Source organism: Hibiscus syriacus, unplaced genomic scaffold (genome assembly GCF_006381635.1).
Source record: "Hibiscus syriacus cultivar Baekdansim isolate YM2019G1 unplaced genomic scaffold, ASM638163v2 tig00005974_pilon, whole genome shotgun sequence".
Lineage (NCBI taxonomy): Eukaryota > Viridiplantae > Streptophyta > Magnoliopsida > Malvales > Malvaceae > Hibiscus > Hibiscus syriacus.
In genome coordinates this window covers 4207200-4232207 of record NW_024062076.1, presented here as the reverse complement: position 1 = coordinate 4232207, position 25008 = coordinate 4207200, and the positions used below count along the sequence as shown (strand labels likewise).

Here is a 25008-nt window from a genome sequence, read left to right as displayed (position 1 = left end):
TTTACTTTGAAATTAGTATCAGTTACATATCAAGAAAAAGGAGAATGTTAAGAGAGTAGATATTTCTCATTACTCTATCATTCTTTTCCTCCAAAATGTTGCAGCTATCACAATTACCCTACCTGGGTGCTAGACCAATTGTTCCAGAAGCTCCCGCGCCACCAAATAACATTCTGTTATTCAGAATTCACTTCAGGACGTCTACAAGATTGGTGGTAATGGAACTGTCCCTGTTGGTCATGTTGAGACTGGTGTCCTTAAACCTGGAATGGTCGTGACCTTTGGCCCCACTGGTCTGACCACTGAAGTAAAGTCTGTTGAGATGCACCATGAATCCCTCCCGGAGGCTCTATCTGGTGACAACGTTGGGTTCAATGTTAAGAATGTTGCTGTTAAGGATCTCAAGCGTGGTTATGTTGCTTCGAACTCAACGGATGATCCTGCCAAGGAGGCAGCCAACTTCACCTCCCAAGTCATTATCATGAACCACCCTGGTCAGATTGGAAATGGATATGCCCCAGTTCTCGACTGTCACACCTCCCACATTGCCGTGAAATTTGCTGAATTGTTGACCAAGATTGACAGGCGATCTGGGAAGGAGCTTGAGAAGGAGCCTAAGTTCTTGAAGAATGGTGATGCAGGGATGGTGAAGATTCCGACCAAGCCTATGGTTGTGGAGACATTCTCGGAGTACCCACCTCTTGGACGTTTCGTTGTGAGGGACATGCACCAGACCGTTGCTGTTGGTGTCATCAAGAGCGTCAAGAAGAAGGACCCAACCGGTGCCAAGGTCACCAAATCTGCCGCCAAGAAGAAGTGAGGTTGCATTTGAGCAATAATTGTGACTGCAAGGATAGTTTTCTAAAATCTGCTTTTATTTCTAAAATCTGTCATGTTTTGTTTGAGACCCTGGTCATCGTTGTTGAATCTATCTTTAGTTTGTCTTGCTCAATTTCCATAAAAAAAAGAATCTTCCTCATGATGCAACCACAATGATGTTGCAAATGCTCTTCAATCAATACCCTAGTTTAAAGGATGTCAGAATGGTGGAAACCAAACCAGGTATTGCCTTTGTGGAGCATGAAAACGAGATGCAATCAACAGTTGCGATGCAGGCACTATAAGGTTTCAAGATGCAGCAAAACCAGATGTTGATTACTTATGCAAAGAAGTAGATGGAAAGCCCGAAATAGTATTCTTCTCTTCATTCAACTTGAGAAGAAGGCCATGTGTATGAACCATGGATGATGGTCAATTAGATGGCAATTGCCATCTATTCTAATAGCTGTTTTGTGACATTCTCTTTAACTAGAGCTTCAGGATTGTTACTATAGATTGTTTACTGGATGTTTATGTTTTAATCTATTAAATTATCATTAAATTCTCTATGTTTTAACATTTGTTGTGGATACTAATCCGGTTACGTAAGTATGAATCAAATGACTAAATTATTGTATATAGAACAATGTAAACCTTGTCGATTGAAAAATATAAGAAACCTTCTAGTGAATGTGTTATATATGAACTGAAGCTAGTTCCACAATGTAAACATTAATATATTTTTTTCATAAATTATGTAAAATTTAACATTAATTAAAATTAAAATAATAAATGATATATTTAAATACTCAAATAATATATTATCAACATATAGAATTTTTATATAAATAATTTTTATTTAAATATTTTGAATTTTACTTGTTAAAAATATAAAACAAGGACAATTTGATAAAATATGCATTCCAGTAATCTTTTATACCTTCAACCAAACATAATAATCTTACATTCCTGCCAAACCAACCAAACATAGTAATATAACATTCCCAGTAATCCTATTCCCTGGTAATCTTTTATTCCCACTGGTAATCTTATATTCCGTGAACCAAACACACCCTTAGGGTTTTAAAACCCTAATTTTTTTTGCTTGAATCGAAACAACGGGCTCCATTAGTGTTGGACCAATATATTGAATTTTTATTTTGGGGCTGTGTTGTGCATGGATTTAAAATTAAAATAAGAATAAATGTATAGTTTGAACTTGTCATCACCCATTTTATTCGGGTGGTGATGTATCGTTTTAAATACATATTACATAATATAGTATATGATACGATGGAATTTGGTACATAGTTTTGGTTTTCAAAATTAAGTGTTAGCATATCGTATGGTGCATATTAAAGTGATAGAATATAGTTTTCAAAATATAGGGTATAGCATATTGTTTACATATAAGATAGTATATTAAATAAGTGAGCCCATATTTTAGTTTTAAATACTATTTCATTTTATAAATCAAGTCCATTTATTTTTCTTTAATAAATAATAAAAATAATCCAAAAAGAAAAAAATCATTTTATTAAATATATTAGCCCAATAATTTTTTTCAAGTTCCATAATTTTATCCATATAAATAAAATTAACTGACTATTATTCTCATATGTAATAGGATAAGGGGAGGTAAGATAATAAACTACCCTAACATCAAGTTGAGAACAACTTCCGTAAAAGACCTTCGAATTATAAAATGCCCTTCGTGGGACTCGATCCCACGACTTCAAGATTAAAAACCTTATACTCTACTACCAACTGAAGTGCATGGTCATTTTACCCATATATACCCATATACGTATTATTAAATACAAATATAAAAATAAAAACGAAAAGCTCTAATTTCTAAGCAAATGCCACCGGTTGACTTTTTTGGGAAGAAATTAATAGTGACACATCATCAATCTGTGCCTAACAAACACAAACACATCAGGACCGTTGACTGAATATGGATTGAAGGATTAAGAAAAGACATTCGAGAAGCATCCTGACCGTTGCGCTTCTGTTGTCGACGCATCACCGATCTTGGTCGGCGCGTGTTCCTCACGTGCTCCGTTCATCTCTAGTGGTTGATCCAACATCGTTTTTTCATGCAATAATTACCAAAATACGAGTATAACCGAAATTTGCTGCAACCAAATTTGAGCGGGAATCACAATGAGCAAATAACCAACTAAAGGGAGATTTAGATCAGTATAAATGAGTGCATAATATTCAGAGATCGGGACCTATCATCAAAGCTACTACTCGAAAAAAACCAGAAAATACGAAAAGGAGTTATTTTACCGATCCGTGGCTATCGGAGTTTGTCACCGCCGTAGGGACCGCTGTTCGCCATTGCGCACATCGTTGGTTTTGGAAGCTTGAACCGAATGTGATTTTTTTACAGTTAAAAGTTTTTTTGTGTGGATAGTAACCTTGAATGGTTGTTTTTTTAGAGAAAATGAGGAGACTTTGAGTTTTTTTGTTGTTGGTGTTTTTAGTGTAGATCTATGATTTTTGGAGTAAAAATGGATTTTGATTTTGAGGATTGTTTGTTGTTATTGAAAATATTTGGAGTATAATAAAGAAAAAAATATTTTTTAGTGCTTTCTTTTTCTGAATTAATATGTATTTTTTTGAGGAAGTACATTCAAAGAAAAATATAAAAGAAAGGCTTTTGATCTAAAGAATGAGTTTGGTTCATGTTTGAAGTGTTTTAGAAAGAAAGGAGGGAATGAGGTGGCTGGATTTTTTTTTTTGGGGTGGGGGGGGGGGAATGAGCAAGTTCACGTGAGACACTAGGGTATTAGTGTTTAGTGTTTTTTTTTTTGGCAAATTGGGGCACGAGTCACTGCATAGTAATGTGTTTCACCTCTTAGTTTTGTTTCTTTCCTTTTACTCACTAGATCACAGTAATTAATTCTTTAAATTATGAATTTAGTTCAATTTAGTCCTTGATTTTGCTTCAATTGTTTCTTTATTTGTTTAAACTTGTTTTATTATTAAATATGAGTGTAAATTTTAAATTTTCTCAATATGATCACGTGTATAACCATAGAATAAAACCTTTAAGTTTTCTAAATCTTTTAATTTAATCACTAACATTAAAATCAAGCCTTAATTTTTTTTAGACTTTAAGTTCTTTAATTTTAGCTTAGGTTATTTGTTAGAGCCTTAGGTTAGGTTCTTTAATTAGAAATTAATTTTGATTAGAATTATCCTTTTAGGATTAGTTTCTTTAATAAAACTAATTAAAATTTAATAAATAAATTCATAATTTGATTAAAAATAGAATATATATTTGTTTTTTTTTAATATTGAAGGGAATGATCATAAAATAATTAGACACTTTTTTTTAATATTTCCAAACAAATAGGTGTTCTATTATTGGCCACTCTAAAAATTAAATAGGTTCATTAAATAAAATAAAAAGGTAGAGATTTGTTCCTACGTTTAAATTGCTAAGGACACGTTGTTTGATTAACGTCAAAGGCTTTGCGTTTGTTATTTAAATTAAGAAACGTCCTTATTCTTTTAAATAATTCTTATTTTATGGAATAAAAGGATCATTAATTAAATAAATATTCAAAATTTTTAATTTTTAATATATGGACAAATTCATAATTGAAGGTACTAATATTTGGGCGTTGTAGGGGTGATAATCCTTCCCCAAGCGTAATTGACTCCCGAACCCGTAATCTCTGAATCGGAAACCAAATCACAGCTTTTTAATTTTTAAAAAGTCGTATCCTGGGTTTTCAACCTACTTAATCCCAAAGGTTGATGGCGACTCTAGGCATTTCAAATATTTTCTTAATTCCAATTTCTAAATTTATTTCATATTCGCACTTCTTTGAAAAAGTCATCGTGACAGCTTGGCGACTCTGCTGGGGAGATAAACCAAAACCCTTGTTTTCTTAGAGAGTCAGAACTTAAAACAATTATACTTTGTCCCTGTATTACAAAATTAGGAAATTCAGACTTATTTCATTCTTGATTCTTTTAACTTTCCATGTAATTTTACTTCCTTTTAGATTATGCCTTTTAATTTTATTTTTTACTTCCATTAATTCTTTTAACCAGTTGTACTAATGTGTGACTTAAGTGAATTTTTTAGATATTATAATGTTTCCGAGACTGATTTTCTTATCTGGTTCCATTCTCTGCTTGTGTTGATTAAATGTTTGAGTATTTCTACTCACACACAACACATCTACATTCATGATATTCGCTCTATACCCAAGTTGTCCATGTTAAGTGAGAGTGAAAGAGACATCTTCGAGATAATTTATTCTTTGTATATACCTAGGTAACTTTCGGGGTCTAAAGTACATCTGTCTTCGTAGGGATTTATTCCTCATGTTAGACATAGGGAAATGTTCCCTCTCGAAATTTAACTTGATCCTTATGCCTGTAATGGGTGCAGATAGAGGGTATGACTAGCCCAAGGGGGCATCAGCAAGGATAATTTTGAGTACCTTGTCCTTTTAGAGCCAAAACTATGCATTTAATTTGCCTTAGATCAACCCGATGCGTAACTTTACCGAAATTTCACCGTATGTAACACCCATAACCCGTATAATTATACCTATACAAATTATAGATGTTATCCGAATTTCTAAAACAATTTCCAATTTTCTATTGCGATTTAAAATTTATTTTCTTAAAATAGTAAGTGATATTATAAAAATATCATGTCATAAAAATTAAGTTTTGTTGTAACGAATTTAATTCAAAAGATTTTTTAATGAATAGTGAACAGTGGCGATGAACAGTAGGGGAATCGGTTTCCTGTTGGGGGAATCGGTACCCCAAATGCATTCTGGAAAAATTTTCCTTAAAACCGTGGTTACTGTTCATGCTATAGTAACTGCTATAGTAACTTCCGAAAATACATATAAATTCATAAAAATTAACCTTTCACCACTATAAAAATTTCCAAAATTTATTCAACAAATATATTGAACATTTTCAAATTACATGCCACTATCTAAAATCAAATTCCATCGTAGGATGTCTTACTGATATTGAAATATACCTCTCGATGCTTGATGTCACTTTGAACTCTTTATTCTTATTCTTTGCTTTTTACCTACGCGTGAAAATCATCACATGCTAAGTATAAACTTAGTGAGGCAATTAAAACAATATACAGTGCAATACAATTCATGCATGAATTTAGATTTCAAATCCAATGCCATAAAACCATGCTAATAGCATCTTCAATATTTTACCATGATCAAATAATATAAAATTTCTTATCATTTATCCCATAAGCTCATAAGCTTATTTTTACCAAAATACTTACCATTTAAATTCCATAAGCTCGTAAGCTTATTTTTCCAATATACTTGCCATTATTCCGTAAGCTCATAAGCTTATTTGCATGGTTACCATTTATTAACTAATAAAACATAATCCATAGCCAATAGCCCATATTAAACCTTGAGGACCCTGGGTATACGAGTAAAATACCTGCACCGTAGTTCTAAACCTGCACTAAGCTTACGCCATAGTGCTAATCCGGACAATACACATAAGGTCGTTCCCACCACCTACACTAAGCTTTCGCTATAGTGCTAATACGGACATAAACCTGCACTTAGTGTCCTTACACAGTATAGTGCTAATATAAACCTGCAACTGCTATACTCTATGGCAAGTCAACTATGCTCTGTCCCTCAATGAATAACTTGGGCATATAGTCTATTTTATTCAATTCATCCATGGCAAAGTATATTATCAATATTTAACATTGGGCAGTTCATACCCGAAAACATTCATGGTAAAATATCACATTTTTCATAATCAATGCATTTTGATTTCATACCGTGACATTTCAATGTCATGTCAATTTATAAAAATATGGCATAATATCATGCTGATATAAACAAGGTCGACTTATCGCAAGTCTTCCTTATGATGTATAAAACATCCATGTATAATTTCATGCATGTATTGCACTCACCTTGACACTTTATATCTTTCAAAATATTTGTGCCTCACTAATGTCCACAATATACCCTTTTTATACTTGACTTGCTTCAATTGCAAATCAACCATGATCTGTATAAATCACAAATTTATAACAATACATATGTTAGTATTGTACTAACATAAACATGTCCCCAAATAATTCCATAGCATACTTCAAACTCATTTTCACCAAATAATTCAGTACTTATTAATTCCTTTTAACATTGGAACCCACTTTTCCAATTTACTCAAAATGGTCCTTCACCATTTTATCACTTAGACTCTTAATACCAAAAATTCCAGTATTGAAAGTATTATAAACCAAGTACCCATACAAAGGCATAATTAAAATAAACACTCCCAACAATTCAAAATTTGTGTTACAATCACCAAACTTTCTAAAATTTCCATAATCTGACAACTTGCACCGCCTTTAAAGAATCAATATTCTGTATTGATATACACACTGGAATTTAATTCCATTTCTTACGTTGAAAACTAGACTCGAATATGAATCTATCCATATAAATAACTTCTTCTAATTCATTTTACAATTTATGGTGAATTTTCAAATTTGACCAACATAATCTGTTTTGCAGAATCTGCTGTTCGATTTTTCTATATCAATATATGAACATAATATACACCTTGAAATTGATCCCCATTTGTTTTAAAAGAAACTATATCAATATATGAACATAATATATAAAAATAATCTCGAAATTAGTTTTATATAATTTCTGGTGAATTTTCGAACCTACTGCCAAATTCAAAATCCAAACTGTTTTCTTTAACTTCATTCTTAGGTTCTTCATCAATTCTTACAACGAATTCTTTAAAATCACTTAACTCTTCAAAACCCATAAAACGCAAGAACCCCTTTTCATCAACTCAAGATGAACTTGAACAACCAACAAGATTATCATGCAATATTGGTACCAAATGATAGCATTTTTCCCATATAACAATTTCCTATTTTTCTGCATACTCAAAATCCTAAGGAAATTGCTTGAAAATGAAATTAAAGCTTGCTCTTACCTTGGAAGAAACTCACGTCTGGTTTTGGAGAAGAAGATGAACAAATTTTGTTGAAATGTAGAGACATCTCATCTTAATTTACCTTAAATTCCACTTAAATGAATAAAATATTCATTTAATTGAGATAAGACCAAATCACCCTTAATGAATCTCCTTAATTACCATAAAACCATGACAACTCATCCTTATCATATTTCAAAGTCAAAGCTGAATTGCACAATTCCAACCCAAATTTCTCTGATCTAAAATATCAACATAATATTTCCAAACATTTTATAACATCCTTCAATTTTTTGTAACATTCCAGTTCGATTCGAATTTCTGATTCCTTATCGGCTTTAACCCTTTCTAATTTTTCTTTACTAAAATTCCAAATCCATAAATGTGATTTCTATAAAACCCCACTCTCAAGAGTAAACCATCTATTTATGGAATAAAATTCTTTTTAGGAAATTATCACTTAATTCCCTAAACATTTTCCCAAATTTCTACTTTGACCATCAAACTTTCAAAATTTGCATTTTGGTCATTATCTAACTTTTTGGGGTATTTCACCGTAGGTACCTGAATAAGTTTAATTATTATTATGTTATTTCATGCAAAGTAGAAAATCATGTGCAGTCTGTTTTACTATATTATAAATTTAATTATTATTATGGTGATACTAATCGATGTTTTCTTTGTTTTTCATCCATTTTCCTTTCATTTTCTTCGCACTTATTGCATCATTCATAGACTGAGGTATTGGGTCTCTAGTAAGCTGTGTAAGTATAAGGCTTTTAGTAGATGGAAAACAAAAATATTCGTCAGGTGGTTCCCAACATGGAAGTATGCCCGTGGTCTGAGGCTCTACAAAAAGAGAAAGGGGACAATTTATCGGCTAATCATATGTCCAGTTTAGCCAATAATGCATCGATTCCTTTGAAAAGAAATGACGCGTCTGAATTTCGAGAAATCTGAGAGAAGTCAAAGCCTGAGATAAAGCCGAAATTTCAACAATGTTTCAATGATATCGCTTACCTCTTAGTTGTCGAGGTATAAGACGATTTATTGAGGACTCTGTTCAGTTTTGGAATCCGGGTTACCATTGTTTTACTTGTAACCCAAAGGATTTGGTTCCCACCTTGGAAGAGTATACCGCTTTGCTATGCATTGAAAGGATCAAGAAGTCCGAGTTTACTCCAAATCGATCAAGCCTCAACCTTTTCGCATCAAATTGGCTAGCATCGCCAGAGTACATTAAGAGTGGGTCACGTCTCAGATTAGACAAAAGGGTGAAGGTGAAGGCATTGTTGGTTTAGCATAAAAGAGTCCTGATCAAGCAGCCAAACGAGAGAGTCTGACTGAACTTACTAGTTTTTGGGATTTATAGGTTAGTGATCTTTCCGAAGGCTTTGGGATACATTGAGGCAGTCGTAATGGATATAATTATCGAGGAGAGTAAATCCAACTTCCTTTATTTTGGCAAAGACTTTTCGATCTCTGAATGTTTGCCGAAAAGTAGGAGGAAGCAGTTTTCTGGCATGTGCTTAGTTGTTGTATGTATGGATCCGCAGTCACTTCTAGAAAACTGAGAATATGTCATATCGCCGTTTAGGTACTCAATATTCACCTTTAAAAGAATTTATAGAAAAAAGTGGTCTAAAATCAACAAGGATACTTGGATAATGACAATCCAAAATTTCTATGATTTAAACGTTCTTTGGCGTACTTCGTGGTAGATTCAGTCTGTGTTTCTTTTTAGAGTTAGTGATAGAGATTGGATCATATTGATTGGACCCTGGGGAGCTGTTGGATTCATACCATTTCTAGCATTGAGATAATTTGGGGGTCGTCAGTTTATTCTGACTATTTTTGGGATTTCTACCTTCGATTTTGCATTTTATGGAAATTATTATAATAAGAGCCTTCATGAGGCATCCGAGGCCTGGAAGAAAACCTTTTGTAACCAAACAGAACCAACTGATATTATGATGACAACGGACTACGAGGAAAGAAGACATATTGGAGGAAATGATACTACCTCCCATACCAAAGTGAGGTCTTCCATATGGAAGAAACTATCGGTGTTGTTCCATCGGAAGTTGATATTGTTAGGGATGAGTTTGCGGCTGAGAAAATCAAATGGCTTCCAATGCTGGAGTAGCTCGAGTACAAGAAATTTGTGGCGGGTCTCGATGTAGAATTCCAGTCAGCACATTTTGAATTGATGGAAAAAGAATATATCGGCTTGAGTTAGATCAAGAGGATCCCAGGAGGTGCTGTAATACCCCAATTATTAAATGAAGGACTTTATTGAAAAGATTTAACAATAAGGACTTTATTGAAAAGATTTAACAATTGAGTGTTTAAATGCTTAAATGATAGAAGATGATAATGGATTTGAAATAATGGTTTAGACTAAATTGGAATAAAGGATGATTAAAAGGGCATTTTGGTCATTTAGATTAAATTGAATTTAATAATCAATTATGGGGTATTAAATAAAGAGATAAGAGAATGAGTGGGGGAAAGGAAATCAACTATTCTCTTCTTTTCCTCTTGGCCATGAGAAACTCTCCACCATAGCTCAAAGGTGAGTTTTCTGGTTGGTTGATTATTTGTTGATTTTAAGTGTGGGTTTTGATCCTCAGGTGATACTTAAGCTTAAGGAAAGCTTAAGTTGTCTTATAATCAAAAGATAAAGAAGTTATAAAAGATTCAATAGAATGTATTTCTAAATGAATTTCTGGAAAAGAGTTACTAAATAAAGTTGGAGTCTGGAATTGATTTGTCATCAACTTAATTAAAAGATATGAAGTGATAGAATTGGATTTAGAACTTATTGAAAAATTTGTATGATTATTGATTTCTATGTGGAGAATAGGATTTTGAGATTTAAGATGTGATAAATGAGTATAAATTAGTTTAAGTATATGTATGTGAGTTAAGACCATGAAAGGGGAGGAAACATGAAGTGTTAAAGATGAAAAGAGTGAATTTTCGTGCTTAAAATGTGATTTCTGGGCAAAGTGTATCGGTACACATTCAACAGGTACCGATACACTCTTAAATGAAAAATCATCGAATGCAATAAGTGCATCGATACATAGGCAGTGTATCGATACCCCCTTTTGAAATGAAAATTTCGAATGTAATTTGTGTACCGATACATAGACAGTGTACCCATACATAGGCAGTGCACCCATACACAAGTTAAGGGATGTATCGATACCTAAGGGCCAGAAATGTTAAGTTGAGGCTGATAATGTTGTAGGAAACTAATAATAAATATTTTTGGTTGATGCTAAGTAAAAATTGTTGGGAAACATACTAACAATTTATAATATGTATGTCTTTAATGAATGTGGAATAGATCGCGAACAAGCTCCTGAGTCGAGTAAGTCGAAAGGCAAGGGCCATGTTCCGGAATAATTATTTTCTCATTTTGCATAGCTAAGCAAGGAGAGCCAGGTGATTACATTTACTGTATGTAAAATTTAGATGAATATGATTAGAAATTTTTTAGAATGTAATATTTATATGTTAATGTATATTTTATCAAAATATTTATGTATTATGGAATATATGAAATTGATATTGTAAATGAGGTTTTAGATTAACTGCTCTAAAACGAATGTAAAAGAATAATGCATATGGGTGCATTATGGGAATGAAAGGATGCCATAGTTGAAATGCATATGGGTGCATTATCAATAGAAAAGTATGCTAAAGTTAAAATGTATATGTGTACATTATCAACAGAAAAGTATGCTAAAGTTAAAATGTATATGGGTACATTATCAATAGAAAAGTATGTTAAAGTTAAAATGTATATGGGTACATTATCAACAAAAAAGTATGCTACAGTTGAAATGTATATGGGTATATTATCAACAGAAAAGTATGCTAAAGTTGAAATGTATATGGATACATTATCAACAGAAAAGTACGCTAAAGTTGAAATGTATATGGGTACATTTTCAACATAAAAGTATATTATAGTTGAAATGCATATGGGTGCATTATCAACAGAAAAGATGTTAGAATTTAAAAGTTATAATGAAGTATTATAAACATAAATGGAAGTAACAAATGAAAAGAAAGAATCATGACAAATGATCATGATAAATGGTGAATGAAATATGTTGAAACACTAATGGTTATTTATTATATCATGACTGACTAAGTTATACTTATCATGTGTATTCCACGTTTAGGTAACAACATATATTCATCAAGTAAGGAGTGAAGCTGTAACCATAGACATCATCTACTAAGGTTGACTCGTCAGTAACATTAGGACTTTAATGACTTTTTTTGGAAACTGTTTGGCATGTAATCATTTGTAACTAAAATATTTTTGTATTATGTTTTAATGAACCTGTATTTATGATCTTAATTATGTGAAATTAAGTTTGAAAGAAAATTTGAAAGGATTTTTAAAACGATTATGACGTATTTTAAGTAATGTGATATTCGTATCCGTATACGTAACCGTATATAGAAAATGGGTGTTGTAGGTGCTATCAGAGTTTGCAGAAAACAAAGAATGCGCCTAGATCTGGAAAAACTTTAATGCAGTGGAATCAAGAATTTAACATCGAAAAGTTTCAAGTTCATGAGTTACAGGCAGAGGTTGAGTGTCAGCATAAGACGATTGAGGAGCTAGAAGAGAACAAAAGTCACCGAATCATAAAATAAAATGATGATGGTTAACAAATTTAGGGTTTGAGCAGAGAATTATGAAATATGAATGATTAGGTTACCAGGTTGGAGGCTAAGAAACAAAACTAGCACCGCGCTGAAGAATTTTGAGGTTGAGGTGAGTGAGCTACTTGTCGAGCTTGATGTAATGACCTAGAGAATCGAGTATCTCGAGGTCGAGAAAGTGAAACTAGAACTTGAAAAGAAACACCACGAGACTGAGCTCAAGATACAACGAGGCGTTACTCGCATTTGGATCCAAAGGAATCAAGATAAGACTAACCAGATTACAAGTTAGAACCTCAGGATTCAAGAGGTCTGGGATATGAGTGACGAGCATTTGGTTCAGGGTCGAGCCAAGATCACTGAGTTCACGAGGTTCATTATGCAACTGCAGCAAGATTTTTTATGAGAGCTGAGGCATCTCAGTAAGAGTCTTCAGCAGAGAATTGCGTTGTGTCGTCAAGTCCAAAGCATTGAGGTAGAATTGCAACATTGTCAAGAGTAGGTTTCTAACTTAGAGCATGCTGTTAGTTATTCCCACGACGAGCCACAAGTGGTAGTCGACGCCTATGAGGATCAAAATGCTACTAGGAGCATGCCATCACTGAGGTGCTAATCCAGATGAGCAAGGTCGCTTGATACTTTGGAGAGTTTCCTGCTGGGGATAAAATAGTAGGCATTACTTTGACTCAATTTCAGAGAGTAGCAAGAGATTATTGTGCTTGATAAATGAGGTTGTAGAGTTGAGTAGAAAGGTTAGGTCGTATTTATAGAGAGAAATCATTATGTACGAGACTTTGTTTTCATTTTGAAAGTTTTTCTATGATAGTTGGATTTTCGAGATCGACACCTCTTGCATTCATGCATTTCATCATTCCGTTGTTAATATTCATTTAGGTTTATATTCATATTCATTCATTAAAACTTTTTTATAAATTGAAGATTTTGGTTCGAGGATATTCTGGCTCCTACTAAAAGTACTTCTTATTCGTATAATACTCGGGTGAGAGCAAAGAAAAATACGGAGGAAAAATTGAATGATATGGAAGTAGCCCAAAAGCACCTGGAAAACCGGTTGGAGAATATCCAAAATGACTTGAAGGAACAAGTGGTCAAATCACAAAAAGATGTGGTAGATCAAATTGCCATATTTCTTGAAGTGGAATATAAGCGAAAAGGTCATGTCAAAGATTCTTCCACGATTTATCATGGTTCATTAACTCATGTGAGGGATCAGTCGAAAAATGTGTTACATGGAGGGGGAATCTGAATTAATGTTGTTGGAGCGTCTACAACACACCACATTCACTTAAATGACAATGTTGAGTACCTCGACAATGAAACCCCTAATTTCAATCTACTTACCGAGGTTGAAAAGGCTAAGTCTGATTTAGCTAAAAAATACAAATATCATTATAAGAAGCTTGAGGATAAGATCAAAGTGATGGAATCCATCGATGAATATGGTGTGGATACTAGAGAGCTTAGCCTAGTACCCGATCTGGTTCTCCCACACAAGTTCAAGACTCCTAAATTTGAAAAGTACAATGGAACCAGTTTACCGTATGCTTACCTTACCATGTACTTTTATAAGATGGATGGATTTTTACAAGATGATAAACTGTTTATTCATTGTTTTCAAGATAATCACCAGTTCTACAGCCCGATGGTATGCACAACTAAGTCATACTAATATCAGGTCAAGAAAAGATTTATCTAGAGCATTTATGGAACAATAAAGACATGTTACTAATATGATACCGAATCTGGTAGCCCTGAAGAACATGAAAAAGAAACCTAACGAAAGTTTTCCACAATACGTCAAGAGATGGCGAGATGTGGCTACACAAGTTCAACAACCATTATTAGAGAAGAAGAATATAATTCTTTTCCTTCATACTCTGAAAGGTTTATTCTTAGATTGTATGTTGAGGAGCACTTCAAATAACTTTTCAGATATGGTGATATCAGGTGAATTGATAGAAGAAACTATCAATAATGGAAAAATCGATGGTGGTGAGAAGCGGGTGTTTAAAAAGAAAGATAATGAAGTAAACACCACAACAATTTACAATGAAGGCTATCTGAAGAATGTAATGATTGATCAACCAAGAATTGCTGGGACAGAGTCCAATACCAATAAGGATGAGTATCGTGGACAAAGAAGATATGCAAACAAATTGACATTTACACTAATTCTGTGTTATTACGCTTAATTGTATGTATCATTTTTAAGGCAAATATGGTTCGTCCATACCATATTAAGATGCTTTAGCCACCTTATCCAAGACGGTATGATGCAAACTCAAAGTGTTAGTATCATGTTGATATTGTGGGGCATTTAATTGAAAACTTTTTGTCTTTAAAAAAGATGGTACAAAATCTGATTGATACTAGGATGTTAGAATTCAACTTCCCTGACGTTGCAAATAATCCATTGCCAAATCATGCTGAGCAAGGGGTGAATACCATACAAGAGGAATACATGAAAAGGATGAAGAAATATATGTATGAGATCAGGTCACCACTTGACTAGGTGTTTGAACAAATAATGGGTCCAGGTTTGATTAAGCTAAGTTTGTCCGTCACGTTGGAAGTGGTTTGCTTTGCAAGTTCAATGCGGAGGAAGGACATGTGGTTTAACTTTGCCATAAGTTTAGGGTTTTGATACAATCAATGATGGATGACAAAGAGATTGAGTTCTTTGATAACGTTGACGAAAAGAGAGAAGTTGGCATGTGCATGTAAGAGTACACCAAGACCACATATAGAGTTAGAAAGCCAATTATTATAATTGTGAAGCCTAAGGTGATGAATCCAACACTTGTCACTCTAAAAATAGTGAGCTCTGCTCCATCTCCGTTCCCATTCAAAGACGCACACAAGGTTCCGTAGAGCTATACAACTAATATCTTCGTGACAGAAGGTGTAAAGTTGGTAGAAGGAACAAAAGCATTGCAAGAGGTAAAAATGGACGTTAAAGAGAAAGTGATTGCACCCGTTGAGGGAACAAGTGAAGTAAATCACTTTATAAGGAGTGGAAGATGTTATTTTCCTCCTGAAACTTCAAACGATGCCGAAAAGGTGAAAGCCAAGGAGAAAACACCGCCATCTGAAAGGATATTTGAGGATGAGCCTCCGCCAATAATTAAAGTGGCTGTTACCGAATCTCATGCCCAAGAGTTCTTGAAATTTCTGAATCACATTGAATATAGCGTGGTGGAGCAGCTGCACAAGTAACATGCATGAATCTCAGTGTTATACTTCTTGATGAACTCTGAGGTGCACCGAAATGCTCTGTTAAAGGTGTTGAATAAAACTTTTGTGCCAAAAGACATACTTGTGAATAAGCTAGACCGGATAGTGGGGCATATTTCTACAGACAATTATATTTCCTTCACCGATGATGAGATCCCAAAAGAGGGCATGGGGTCTGTAAAGGCATTAAATATCATTGTCCATTGTAATGGTCATGTGTTGCCTGGAGTTTTGATTGATAATGAGCATGCAATTAATTTGATGCCAATGGTCACTCTTCTAAAGATTTCTAGTAGATGGATCCCATATGAAGGTTTATCAAAATATCATCATATTATTTGATAGTACTCAGAGAGATGTCATAGAAAAGATTGAAGTTTCATTATTTATAGGCCCATTTGTTTACAATGTTGAGTTTGTAGTGATGGAAATCAATCCAACTTATAGTTGTTTGCTGGGGAGACCGTGGATTCATTCCGCAGGAGCAATGTCATCATCTCTGCAGTAAAAATTGAAATTTTTTATTGATGGGAGACTAATCAATCTTGGAACTAAGCTGGAGATCATTACTTTAGTAGCTACCGATTCTCTTTACATTGGTCCAGATGAAAATGGTTTGGAGTGTTCTTTATGTTCGGTGGAGTTTGTAAATGCTACTTTCATAGCTGAGGGGAGAAAAATTCCCGGTCATTGGTTGCCTAATTGCATGAAGATGACTGTGCATGAATCCATAGGAAGGGGAACAAATATTGGAAAAAGGTTTTGGAAAACTTCTGCAGGGAACTTTACGTCCAAAACCTATTGTTATGAGAAGAGATCAGTTCGAGCTAGGTTTCAAGCCTAATAATCAGTAGCGCCAGAAGGAAATGAAAAAAAGAATGAAGGTGAGAAAGACTCGGTTAAGAGGTGATGATATTCTTTGGGAACCTATATCTATCCTAGATATGAAGTATATATTTAGATATGGAGGAATGTATGACACTGAGCATCAATTAATACTTAGAACCAACCCTTGTGCGTGTGCTCGCGAGCATCAAGGGATCTTTTGTAATGGGCGTCCATGTTGATATTACTCATTTTTTTCTAATAAAAAGATCATTTCATTCTTTTCTCAAGTGGCAATTATTTTTCTTGCATTTCATATTTCATTATTTTTTTGCATTTTTCTTTTGCACAGATCATTTTCTCTCTCTAAAGTTTATATTCGTTCTATATTTTCTTCGCAGGTGTCCTAATATTAATAACATGAACATTTCTATAACTAATCATTATATTAATCTTGAACAAATTTTGTGTTTAGAAGACGTTAATGAGTACCAAAATGAGGTGGAATGTGAAGTTTTGAATGAATTATTGAGACTAATGGAAAAATAAGATAAGCAAAATTTGCCTCACAAAGAAGAAGTCAAGATTGTGAATCTGGGATCTGATGAAGAGAAAAGAGAGTGAAGATTGCACAACTTTATCACTCGAGGTAAGACAAAGTTTGATAAATTTACTCTAATAGCTTAAGGATATATTTGCTGGTCTTATCAAGATACATCAGGGTTAAATACACATATAGTGATGCACAAACTCTCGATAAGGCCTGAGTACAAGCTAATGCAGAAAAAGCTCAGGTGAATGATGCTAGAGATGCTATTGAAAATTAAGGAAGGAGTGAGAAAATAAATCGATGCAGGTTTTCTTCAAGTGGCTAAATATCCTGAATGGGTAGATAATATAGTCCATGTGAAGAAGAAAGATGGAAAAATGCATATGTGTATGGATTATAGAGAGCTAAATAAAGTGAGCTTGAAGGATAATTTTCCTCTACCTCATATAGATATTAGTGGATAACACCGCAGGACATTCATGGTTCTCTTTCATGGATGGTTTCTCAGGGTATAATCAGATAAAGATAAATCAAGAAGATATGGAGAAAACAACATTAGTGACCATGTGGGCATGTTTTTCTATAAGATAATGTCACTCTGGTTGAAAAATGTAGGAGTAACATATCAAAGGGATATAGTAACCCTTTTGAATGACATGATGCACAAAGAGATTGAAGTGTACGTGGATGATATGATTTCTAAATCCTAGACTGAAGGGGAGCATTTTAGAAATTTGAAAAAGTTATCCCAAAGATTAAGAAAATACAAATTGAAATTTATTCCGACAAAGTGCACTTTCGGAGTAACATCAGGGAAGCTTCTAGGCTTAGTGATTAGTCGAAGGGGGATTGAAATTGATCCATACGAAGTAAAACCAATTCAAAATCTTTCTACTCCTCGTATGCAAAAGGAAGTTAAAGGGTTTTTTGGAAGGTTGAATTACATTTATGGACTTATCTCTCAGTTGACTGATAAGTGTGATCCAATGTTTAAACTGCACCGAAGGAATAACCATGAATATTAGAATAATGAATGTCAAGAGGCTCTAAAGCTAATCAAGTAGTATTTGTCTAACGCCCCTATCTTGGTAGTGTCAGTTCCTGGCAGACATTTATTCTCTACTTAACAATGTTTGAGAATTTAATGGGTTGTGTTATAGGGCATTATGATGAGTCTGGAAAGAAAGAAAGAGCAATATACTACCTGAGTAAAAAATTCACTAATTGTGAGCCAAGATATCTGCCAATTCAAAAGTTATGTTGTCCTTTGTTTTGGGTAACCTGAAGACTCCGACAATATATGTTGTATCATACTACATGATTGATTTCCAAACTTTATCCATTAAAATTCTTGATGGAATCTCCATCCTTGACTGGGATAATGGCTCAGAGGAAAATGTTATTGTCAGAGTTTGACATTGTGTATGTGAGGTAGAAGGCTATAAAAGGATGTGCCATAGTAGATTCTTTCAGAAGTCGTGCCTCAACTGATTATGAATCCTTAAACTTAATTTTCCAAATGAGAATTTGATGTGCATCACGGTCGAAGGAAATAGTGAAGAGGATGAATCTTGGAAGTTGTTTTTTGATGGACAGTCTAATGCATTGGGACGAGCAATTGGGGCAATGTTAATTTATCTAGAAAATGTATATTATCCATTCATCAGTAGACAAAGGAAAATAAAAATGCTCAAGGTATACGGAGATTCCTCATTGGTGGTTTATCAACTGCTGGGTGAGTGAGAGACAAAGGATCAGAAATTAGTAGAATATCAAAACTTGATCCTTGAACTAATCAAGGAGTTTGAAGAGGTCACATTCACTTATCTCCCTAGAGAAGAGAATTAGATGGAAGATGCTTTATCCACTTTGGATGCAATGTTTCAAGCGAGTAAAAGGGTGTATATGATGCCAATATTGATGCAAGTGTATAAGATCCCGACACACTGTTACAGTCTGGAAGATGAGGTAGATGGTCGTCCATGGTACCATGATATTTTGCAATACATCAAATATCAAACTTACCCGCAGCAAGCATCTGAGATAAAACAAAAAAAAGAACGACTAGAAGGATGGTTGCAGGATATATTCTCGATAGTGAAATGTTTCACATAAAAGGCAAAGATCAAATTTTACCAAGATTTGTCGATGCTAGAGAAGCAAAAACTATTGTTGAAGAAGTGCATTGTGGAATATGTGGAACACATGGAAATGGTCTTTCTATGGCTAGAAAAATCATGAGATACGGATATTATTTGTCCACCATAAAGAAAGATTGCATAAAATATGGTAAAAGATGTCATAAGTGCTAGATCTACACTGATAAGATTCATGCACCTTCTTTGTCGTTGAATGTAATAAATGTACCATGGCTATTCTCGATGTGGGGCATGGATTCATTGGAGTTATTTCTCCAAAGGATTCGAATGGTCATCGCTTCATTCTGTTAGCTATTGATTATTCCGCTAAGTGGGTAGAGATAACTGTTGCGTGTTGTGAGTACAATAAATTTATACGCAAATTATGTGCAAGTATACACAATTACTCAAGTAATAAAGTGATGAGTGAGTATCGTCTCCACAGGGATTGATGGAAATTACAAAGTTTAACCAAATCAAAGCACTACTCTATCTAAGTATAGCTAGTAATGGTATGTACCAATGAAAAATGTCAGGGCAATACGTATTGGTGGGGATGGAATGTTAGTGTGATATGGTAGCAAATGGAAATGTTGTGGAAAAATAAATTGTGTAGTAAAATTAAATGAAAATGTAAAGATAAAACAAAATATAAAAAACGAATAGAATAAAATGACTTGATAATCCTCACACAACAAGCTACTACGGGAATGAATGATAGGAGTCACTTGGAATCTTAAGTCTAACCTCTCAAGATGATTTCATTTATATGTTTTACTTGCCCGACAGTGTTTACTAAAAGTTCCCTATTATATCTCTAGTCAAGGGACTAGAGAGGTTGAGAATTCCATGGTAATACCAATTAGCGTTAGCAGGTGCATGGATCTTATAAGTCTAACAGAATATGTCACGACAATACCACTCAATATTCCCACTAACGTCTACCCTCTCGACTGAGCACTACTCATTTTAGTCGATTAAAATCCTAGCCTTTTTTAAATGTGGATTAGGCTTCGTTACTATCTAAAACCCATTGTTTATGTTGGCCCCCCTTAGTTTCTCTCGAATACTAAAGATAAGCTACTTAGTTTCTCTCGAACACTAAGTATTTTTTAAGGAATGGTTACTCTTATAGCTCTTACAACCTTAAGATATTAAGGACCATAAAAACAAATAAAATCATAAAAAAAGAACAATCATCAATCGAAATAAAAGCTTAAACATCCATCGTGAACTCCCACCAAATAAAGCTATTTCATGGTAGGGTTCGAATCATCCATGAAGTAATTTATAAAAATCATTCTTTCATTTCAACCTAAATCAAATAAAAATAACAGCAAAGAGGAAGGAGGAAAAAACCTTTGACGCACATTGCCAAAGCACTCCTCAACCACCACAAACTGCCTTAGCTAATTATATCCTCTCGAACGCCTAGTTGGCCACTCCTTTGAGCTTGTTAGTGGAGGAACACCACTAGAAAAATGGAGGGAAAAGAATATTAAAGAAGATGAAGGAAATGAAGAATTTTTTCCGATTGGAGTCCTCTTTTCCTCTATCTTATGAGGTATCGTTTAATAAAAAAATATCTAAGGGTATTTATGGGATTTTGCACTCAAAATACCCATCATACACCTAGAGTCACTCCTTAGGTGTGATGTATATCCTCGCCGATGCTAGTGGTCCTCAACATGCAGTTATAACTATCAAACACGTGTCTTTCTTGCTTCAGCAACGTATGGTGCCACGACATTCCTTCCCAGCTCACACTTTTTCTTGTTATTTCCTGCACATCACTAAAAACCACACTATCCTCCTCATACAAGACCATAACAATATAAAATAGCACAACCACCACAAATGCAACTACATGCATATAAAATGATCTAAATGAACCTTTAAACAAACAATAACTTAAGTGAAAAAGGCCATAAAAGTAGCCATTTTATGGACTTATCACACCCTCAAACTTAAGCTATTGCTTGTCCTTAAGCAATGGATAACAATTAACACAAATTGAATGTCATGGCAATTTTCAATAACAAGACAATCAAGACAAAAATCGAATTTCAATCCTAAGAAAAATTGGCTTCAACATGCTAGACATATTAAGAAATCAAGTACTTTTCTCTAGGTTAAGATTCTTTGTTGTTGTGTGTGTGCGTGAGTGTATCTAATCTATACTTAACAAATTTAAGCAATTTCTAATTAAGCTCCCTAGTTGTGTCCCGACATTTACTTATTCATTAAGCATATTTATACTCCTATTTTTTTCTTTATTTTTTAACACTGCTACGAGGAAAGTTAGCCCATCTCACCTACCATCCCACACTCTAGGTGAAAGGGAACATACCGTCCACCCCCAAGCAAGTCAAATCAAGTCATCTCGTGACACCATTCATTCACTCATATGCACTTGGCTGCCATTTATTAAAGAAAGTTCCAGGAACTGCCACGACAAAGAGGAGTGTTCCTCTACAGCTATGGCAAAACATTTATTCACAATTTTAGACATAAGGGATTTCTCATTGATTTATCATTTCAGCATAATTCTAAATTTCAATACCAAGGCTAACTAGAGTTCAATCATAAAAAATTCCTAAATTCATTAAGTATAGAGGACATACAATCGTGTAAGAATAATTCACAAAGCATAAAATCCTAAAATCAATTTTATCATTCTTAATAGTCATTTACATTCAATTTTTAGCCTAAAAATTCATCATCATCTGGTATCACCAAAACATTTTGTTTAATTATCCTACCATCTACTGATGCCATTGCATAATATTATGCTAATATTATCATGTAAATGTTCTACAAATAACACTACCTCCCCAACACTTAAGGGAATCATTGTCCTCAATGTTTAAGACAACTGATAACTCCATAAAGAGGTCATATTTGGGACCTTTTCACTTAAGTTATTGACTGTCTAAAAGCTCATATAGGATCATATAGATTCATTTAGGAGCATATAGTTGCATGTGGTGGAATTCTGTTTGCTGAGGCATTTTTATTTTGTAACCAGTGTTGCTTTATGGGGAATTTGTTTTGTTTGATGATGTGTAGGATTTGGGAGCAATGATAAGCAAAAGGGAATTGCCATGACATGATGAGACTATTGAGAAAAATGTGATTGCCATAAAAACTTGGACGACATTTATAGGTAGAAAAAGTCAAAGAAAATATTTTTAGTAAGAGCCATATGTCATGGCATAAAACGTGATTTCTACAATCAGCCATAAAGGAGGGGCCAATTACCATCTTTGCACTGACTCTCACTTAAAATGAATGAACTTTAGGGTACTAATGTAATTTTAGCAAAAAACCCTAGGTTCATTCTCCCCTATAAATAGAAGATGAAGCCTGACTTTTTAAGGAGACTTTGGAGAATTTTAGACAGCCGCCAAGAGCCTAAAAATTCAGAGAAAAAGATCTCTCTTTTTTCTGTCAATCATTTTTGCCGTGGCATTCCTCCGTTGACAAGCTAGAGGGAGTGTTAAACTAGGCGTCCGAGAGGAGCTAGATCGCTGGGACAGTTCGTGGTGGCCGATAGAAGCTCTGGCAGTGCACTTCGAAGGCTTTTCCTCCTACCCTTTGCTCTTTGCTTTCATATTTTATCTTTTGGGTTGTAAGGAACGGATTAACTTGCTTTGTGTTTGCTTATTTCGAACCCTACCACGAACTAATCTTATTTGGTGGGAGTTTATTTTGGATATTTAAGTTTTGCTTTAATGAATGACTATTTTTCTATGTTATATTTTGTTTTGTTTATGAAGCTTAGTGCCTTAAGGTTGTAGGAGCTACGAGAGTAGCCGTTCCTTAGGAGATTACTTAGTGTTTGAAAGAATGTCTAGGTAGCACATCCTTAGTGTTCGAGAGAAACTAGGGAGGAACCACATAAGAAAGGGGTTCTAGATAGCAACTAGGCCTAATCCACCTTAGAGATAAGGCTAGGATTTCATTCGACTAAAAAGAGTTGTGTATGAGCGATAGGTTAGATGTTAATGCTGCCGTAAAAAGGTATTGCCGAGACATATCCTACTATCTGGACCAATAGGATCCCTGCAGTAGCTAACGCCAACCGATTTTGCCAATGCATATTTAATCTGTCGAGTCCCTTACTAAAGATAGCATAGGGCACCCTTAGTAAACTCTGTTGGGTAGAGAAGGCATAGAAGCAAGACCATTTTGAGAAGTAGACTTAAATTTCCTAAGTAACTCCTATTACATTTTATTTTGCCTTTACATTTTCATTTGATTGCACTCAACGCAATTCAATTTTCCATAACATCTCAATTTACCACCATATCACCATCAGAAAATTTCCACAACATCCATTCATTTTGCCACATTAATTTCATTTGCAAATAACATCACTAACTTTACTTAGGTGACATAGTAAAGCGCTTTGATTGAACTTATCAATTTCCTCCAATCCCTGTGGAGACGATACTCACTCATAACTATATTACTTGTTCGATTGTGTATACGTGCACATATTTCCGCACCCATATATAGTACTCACAAATGCCGGACAAGTTTTTGGCACCGTTGCCGAGGATTCGCAACTGGACTTAATTTGTTTTGTCAAAGCATTTTTATTTTATTTTTTATTTTTCTTTTTTTAGATAGCTTTACTTTTTATTTTCTTTATCTATTTCAGGTTTTTCGCAGGTATGACCAGAAGACATTCGAACGAGCCATTAGAAGTGGTTGAACCTGAGATCGAGAGGCTTTTGAAGCAAAGAAGACGTGCTCAACGTGCAAATATGTATCAAATCAGAAATCAAGGCATTCGTCATTAGAAAGATCAGAATACCAAGGCATATCTAAATGCTGGGAATGCAGCCCGACCTTATTCCATTCGTGATCACTTAAACTGGATCTTAGATGACTTAAATCCTAGAATAGTGGCACCAGAAATTCAGGTAGTCCACTTCGAGCTCAAACATGTCATGTTCAATATGCTGAATTCCATAGGGCAATTCGGGGAAGCCAAATGAAGATGCCAAGCAGCATATTCATAACTTCTTTAAGGTGTGCGATTCTTTTCGCCAATAAGGAGTGCACGAAGATGTTATGAAATTAAATCTATTTCCATATTCCCTACGTGACCAAGCAAGAGCTTGGTTGAGTGGCGTTTCAGCGGGTTCAATGGAGTCATGGACTGATCTGTGCAAAAAAAATTACTGCGGTATAACCCTATGAACATGAACACCCAACTGAGGAACGACATTGCTTCTTTTCATCAAGCTGATGACGAGTCGATGTATAAGTGCTGGGATCGATACAAAGGATTACTTCGCAAATGTTCGAATCATGGTTTTCAAGATTGGATGGAAGTGGTAATGTTCTATAATGGAGTTAATGCATCCACGAGGATGATGCTAGATGCCTCGGCAAACGGGACATTACTTGAAAAATTACCAACAGAGGCATTTGAAATTCTGGATAGGATTGCCACTAATGATTATCAGTTTCCATCCACAAGGCTTGAACTTGGGCGAAAATCACATGGAGCTATTGAGCTAGACACTAAGGATTCGGTGTTTGCCCAACTTGCTGCTATCACCAATATGCTGAAGAATTTGAAAAGACCAAGAAAGGTGAGAGAAGTAAAGGCAACCCATTCAACATGTTTATTATGCCACATCAATCATAATGAGAGTGACTGGCCGACCAATCAAAAATCCATCAATTATGTAGTCAACTTTAACCGAG

At 34.4% G+C, this 25008-nt stretch overlaps 1 protein-coding gene across 2 annotated transcripts; it reads left to right on the top strand.

The window, feature by feature from the left end:
• Positions 1–253: 253 nt before the first annotated feature.
• LOC120200490 (elongation factor 1-alpha-like) lies at positions 254–23021 on the top strand. 2 transcript variants are annotated; one of them, XM_039201325.1, is made up of 4 exons: positions 254–821; positions 5268–5277; positions 6511–6516; positions 7182–7194. In XM_039201325.1, exon 1 carries the CDS (start codon positions 269–271, stop codon positions 818–820), a length of 552 nt encoding a protein of 183 aa, XP_039057256.1. In that variant the 5' UTR covers positions 254–268; the 3' UTR covers position 821; positions 5268–5277; positions 6511–6516; positions 7182–7194. The 2 variants fall into 2 exon arrangements, with proteins under 2 accessions (XP_039057256.1, XP_039057255.1); XM_039201324.1 differs by lacking the exons at positions 5268–5277; positions 6511–6516; positions 7182–7194 and adding exons at positions 15086–15093; positions 23009–23021 and having other exon boundaries at positions 254–841.
• The last annotated feature ends 1987 nt before the right edge of the window (positions 23022–25008 follow it).